Raw genomic sequence first — 5,685 nt, 5'->3', positions numbered from 1 at the left:
TCAAATCCTCCTCTTAGATTTTTTGAACCACCTCCACCACTTCCTATGAAGAGGTCTCCTCAATCAAATTAGATCATTTATGTGCCAACTTCCTATGGAGAGGTCTTAATCACATTAAATCATTGATGTGCCAACTTTGCATTATATGAGCGTAAAGTTTTGAAACTTAAGACTTTGCTACCTCATAATTATTTATTTAAAAAGGATCCCCATCAACGAAGGGCCCACACATATATATGAAATTAAGACTTTTCAACCTCATAATTATTTGTTGTGGATCCCCATCAAAGTAGGGGCCATGTACGTATATGAGCGTGCATAAGCACTGCATATAATTGGGACATCTTTTGTTCACCAAAAAAAAAACAAATCATAAAACTTGACTTCAAGTTTTGTAGTTTTCTCTGTTGATTTTTATATAATTTTTAAAGCTAAAATATAAATGGAATATAACTGAATATAACAAAAATATAACCGAAATATTTGAGCTTAATCATAGCTAAAATATAACAAAAATATAACTGAAATATTTGAGCTTAATCATAGCTAAAATATATTAATCTCAGAAAAAAATATACGAGATGAAATGGATCCATTGAAATGTATTGAAAACCACCAAACTATATACAATGGAATTGTAAGATTCTCATTTTTATTGTTAATAGACTTTTTTCAAAATATAAACAAATAATACATTTTAATGCAAGAAGAATTTTTAATAAACATAGTAAAGAGGAGGATCATAATAAAATGGATTTTGGCACATGCATAAGTACATATGCTTGGACCTTTCTCAAATTATTCTTTAAAATTATTTAGAGTCTTCTAATATAAAAGTACATGATTCCCACTTATTGATGTACCACAAAATAAATTTGTGAGCATTCCACATAGCACGTGCACCTTAACACATGGTATTATATACTTTTGTGTTGGCAAAAAAAGTGATTAGACTTTTACATGGTCCTTGTACAAAGCATGGGATTGAAGAAATAATCTAAAAAAAGATTTCAAGACTAAGGAAAAAACTCATTATATATATATATATATATATATATATATATATTCTCTCACATTTAACAATTATGTCATTTGATTTTTTAATGTCTACTTTAAATCTTTGTTAGCTTGTCATGCCCCTAAATTTGAAAGAGGGTGGAGAGCATCCTTTTTTCCATAACTTTTAGATGTTCAAGCTTGTAGCCTTGCTCTCACACCTTCTTAACAGTCCCCTAAGGAGCATAATGTCACCATGTGTACACATCGGGCGTTCTTGGTAGTTTGTCCCTAATGCTCTTCCATCTTGTTTGAAACAAATTGATGAGTAATAATAGTCAACAAACTAGACTCCTTAAACTTCGTCTCTCTAGATCGAGGATCTTTGACTAGCTCACTTCACATGATTCTCTAAAAAAGCTACTAGAAGTTTTACTCCAACTAAACCAGGGGTTCTCATGTGGGGAATGTCTCAATGGCTTGTAAACTACCTACTAATTGGAAAATAATTAGAAAAGGTGGTTCCTTCTTGTGGTATGCTAGTGTTTGTGTGTGTGTACGCATGCATGCATGGGGTGTGTGTGTGTGTGTGTGTGTGCGTGTGCATGTGTGTGTGTGTGTATGTGTGTGTGTGTGTGTGTGTGTGTGTGTGAGAGAGAGAGAGAGAGAGAGAGAGGGGGGGGGGGGGGGAGGAGAGAAAGCATGTAGAGGAGGTTAGAAAGAGTGAGAGGTAAGGTGGAGGGCTGTAAACTCAAGGGCATCACTAAAAAAATGTATGATATCACTTGAGTGCACACAGAAGGTGTCCTATTTATTACTTGCCATTGTATTTGTAAGAATGTATACATAGAGGCATCACTAAAAAAATGTATGATATCACCTGAGTGTACACAAAGAGCCACTTACACTTTTAGATTTACTGAAAGTGTCCCTAACTGTCATTATATTTGTAAGTATGTATACATAAAGGCAATAATATGCATATTCCCGAAATGCATGTATACATACCTATTTTTAGTACCCTCTGCACACAAGTGATATGGGTTTTTTTTTGAAGTGTGAGGCCCCAAGTGTTGCGAACCTTAGAACTTGAATTAATGAAATCAACGGAGTTAAACTAATTTAGTGCAAACGTTATGTGTTTGTGTGAATTCTATATAGCCCAGTGTCACGTGTAAACTTGCCCAATAAAATTTGATTGGTAAAGTGAAACAAGTCCACATGAGACACAAAATAAAGCAAGTTATTTTTTCCTTGGAAAGTTACACGCATCACTGCCAGTCATGCTGAAAAGAGGGATACTTCCCTAGATTTGTGACATTTAGGGTGTCTTTAGCCCTTCTTCATCACCACTACATGCTATTTTTTCTTACAATAGAGGGCCAATGAATTTTCAGTGCATATTGGAGGTCACCAATGTGGGGGACACCAATTTTTGTTCAAAATCTCCATCTTATAGAAGTGCATGTAATTTGGAGACATTTTTTAGATTTAAAGGCTGCGTTACCCATTACGGGTTGATCTAGCAATGTTGGAGGATACAAAATTATTCTCTTTGTGGCCTTGTCACACTGCCTCGTGACATTTGCCTCATGACATTGCCATGCCGCACACTCATGATCAAGGGTCAATGTGTTTTCATGAGGCTGTATGGATTGCATAATGCATCAAGCTCAATGTTACGAGAGAGAATCCCAACAAACAATGGAAACACAATGTTTTTGCCTCCTTAGGGGATGTTTTGGAAAACATTTAAGTGAGTGAATCTTTTTAAGGCGGACTACCTTGCAAACTGCAGGTCTCCTCAATTGCATCATCAAGTCGGGTCTCACCAAGCGTGTTCTCTATGGTGTCTAGCTAGCTGGTCATAATTTAGAGGTCTTATTTGATTTGCACTGGATCACATGCATCGATGAAGATGGTGAGTTATAGTTGATGTAGTAGAGGACATGTCACTTGATTTTGCCTTCACAAAGTCTATGGGCAACTAAACCCCCTTTTTTTTGTAAGAGAAACATTACTCACACCACCCCATCTTATGGAGTGACACAAGATGGTAAGAGACACATTACTCACACCACCCCCTTTTTTTTGTAAGAGAAAGATTACTCACACCATCCCATCTTGTGGAGTGACACAAGATGGTAAGAGACACATTACTCACACCACCCCTTTTTTTTTCGTAAGAGATACATTACTCACACCACCCCATCTTGTGGAGTGAGGGGAGGGGGAGATTCAAACTCGCACCATCCTTGGCTAGGGTGTTTGCCACTCTATGGCCGATGCCCCACCCCTAACTGAACCTTATTTGGTCAAGAGATTCGAACTCGCACCAACCTTCCCTAGAGTGTTCGCCAGAGCCAAGATGGTCGATGCCCCACCCCTAACTGAACCTTATTTGGTCAAGAGGTTTTAAACTTTTATGTCAACTTTTTGGATGCTTTAATAAGACCATAGTCCATGATATGTACCTTATGCCTACGTTGGATGAGTCATTTGATGAATTAGGCTAGTCACTTTATTTTACACTTATTTGGATTTGGCATTCGGCATAACATTTACTGGTTCTTCTGTGAGGAGACTCCAATAATTAAAGTTTTAAAATTGCAATCAAAGAAAATGTAAGTGGGCTCAAGAACAAAATTAAAGTTTTTAGACTCATGGCAATCCAATTACCTAGGTTTTGTGACTTTCATGATGAGAATCGATGTATGAAATCAAGGTTTGGGAGTAGTTTTACTCTAGAAAAATAAGCCAGATTTGTAGGCACCAATTTGTTGTATTAGTAAGAGCTTAATAAAAACATAAATGAATTATTCCACTATAGAGAAGGAATTGTGGTTGATCTTATCTATCTTCTTGTCACTCTCTCTAGGAGTTCCTCTAAAACCATCTCCTCTCTAAAACCATCTCCTCTCTTCTTCTACCTCTAGCCATGTGTGGTGGCATTGTACAAAAAGGCAGACTGTGCACAGGTGGGGGCAGTGCCGCAGCAGTGCTCGAGTACAGAACTAGTAGGAGGTTATATCCATATTATGTTCATGGCATGTGTACACTTCACAGGCAGTGTTAGAAATAAACTTTTTTTGTGACTAGCGAAAAAAAGAATGACTTCGAAGTTCAACCGATTTTTATTGAAAAATTGTATAGCATAAAATCGGTTATATAACTAAAATTTCAAATATGTAAATCTTTAAATTCAAAGCTATCCAAAATTACAACAAATTCCAGAATTTTGAATCTTGAAATTGAAAGCTAACCAAAATTACAACCAGCTAACCAAAATTTGGAATCTTGAAATTGAAGGCTAGCCAAAATTACAAGTGGCTTTTTTATTTGAGCCGTACACTGAAAGACGGCTTTTTTTTTTTTTTTTCCTGACACTGTGAATCCCGGGAACTGTATGAGCATCAAGGATAACTACGTTGTATCAGGGCGCCAACAGGCTCGAGATGAAATGAAGACGCCCCTCCTGCGCTCACTCTGTCCCTACCCGGGCGCGCTTCCTCCTCGTCCTCCACCACAACCACCACTAGCAGCAGCTGCATCCCTGCGCTCACGCCTCCGCACCACCATGCACGCCGTCTCCTCCTCCTCCTCCTCCTCCTCCTCCGATGAACTTCGTCTTGCACCTTACCGTCACCGCTCATACCTTAAGAACCACCGCTCGTCCTTCATGCTCGCCTCTGTGCCTACACGTTCCAAGGTCTGCGATGTTGTCTGTGTGATAAAACGTTCCTCCTATTTCTAGAGGTGAATTGATTCCTTGCTCTTGCCGTGGTATGGCTAGATGAAGCAATGCGCAGCCTCCGAAGACGAAGACAGTGTCAGCATCGGCTTCACCGATGGATCCGAGTCCTTCGACTGGACTTCTGCCGTTCTCCCGTAAAGACTCTTTGTCTGCTTTCTACAGAGGCCTCCATTGCTGCAGTCGATTAGCTCGTAGAACTCATTCCTGTGCTCGATTTTTTCAGGTTTTTGTTTCCAGCCATCGGCGGGGCATTATTTGGATATGACATTGGAGCCACATCAGGTGCCCTCATTTCTCTCACGGTGAGTAGCTGCTGTCTTCAAACGTTCAATCGACTGCCTGCTGCTGAGACGTTTATTACTCTATGGATCAAGCAAGAAACATCTCTCTGTCTCTGTCTCTGTCTCTGTCTCTGTCTGTCTCTCTCTCTCTCTTTTCCCCTGTAAAAACCGACTGCTTACCGTCGGCCGAGTCTACGAGACGAAGGAACCAGGGCAAACGCTTTGCCCTTCTCACAGGTATACAGCCAATGATCCTTACAAAATGCAATCCATCTATCAGAACTGCAAGAAACTCCAACTGCAAGATCTTGGATGTTTTACATGTGTTGGCGCTTGGTAATGCTGATTGCATAGTGCATGCTTCAATCAAAAAATTTAAAGATTCATCTCTTATCGTCCACAGGAAATCATCCACTTCATGATTAAACTTGTAAATCCTATGAATCCTATGCACTGCCTCAAGCAGAACCACACAAAAGCTTTTACAAAGCATTGGTTTTGTGCAATTTGTTGTGCTGCTTGGCTTTATAGACATGGGTTTTCTGAGGCATGTAAAAGATGTCTAAGCTAAGGCCCATTACACATCGCCATTTTTAAAAAGATGGACTTCAAGAGATTTTGTCAATTGTAGGGACATCATTTTGCTTGAGAGTG

The 5,685-nt window shown here is 39.0% G+C and overlaps 1 protein-coding gene across 3 annotated transcripts in view; it reads left to right on the top strand.

The window, feature by feature from the left end:
- The first annotated feature begins 4,390 nt into the window (after positions 1–4,390).
- The window catches only part of LOC147619642 (D-xylose-proton symporter-like 2), a 72,906-nt gene continuing 71,611 nt past the window's right edge, over positions 4,391–5,685 (top strand). For 2 of the 3 annotated variants that reach the window (XM_086773318.1, XM_086773317.1), the window contains exons 1-3: positions 4,391–4,705; positions 4,790–4,884; positions 4,974–5,052. In XM_086773318.1, coding sequence (XP_086629444.1) covers positions 4,403–4,705; positions 4,790–4,884; positions 4,974–5,052 — 477 coding nt within the window. In that variant the 5' untranslated portion in view covers positions 4,391–4,402. The remainder of the gene's footprint in view (positions 4,706–4,789; positions 4,885–4,973; positions 5,053–5,685) is intronic. The other variant, XM_086773316.1, reaches the window with a different exon arrangement.

This window comes from Cibotium barometz, chromosome 33 (genome assembly GCF_041138505.1).
Source record: "Cibotium barometz isolate CiBa-2024 chromosome 33, ASM4113850v1, whole genome shotgun sequence".
Lineage (NCBI taxonomy): Eukaryota > Viridiplantae > Streptophyta > Polypodiopsida > Cyatheales > Cibotiaceae > Cibotium > Cibotium barometz.
Note: the sequence above shows the minus strand (reverse complement) of the source record. Positions and strands in the feature narration are given on the sequence as shown.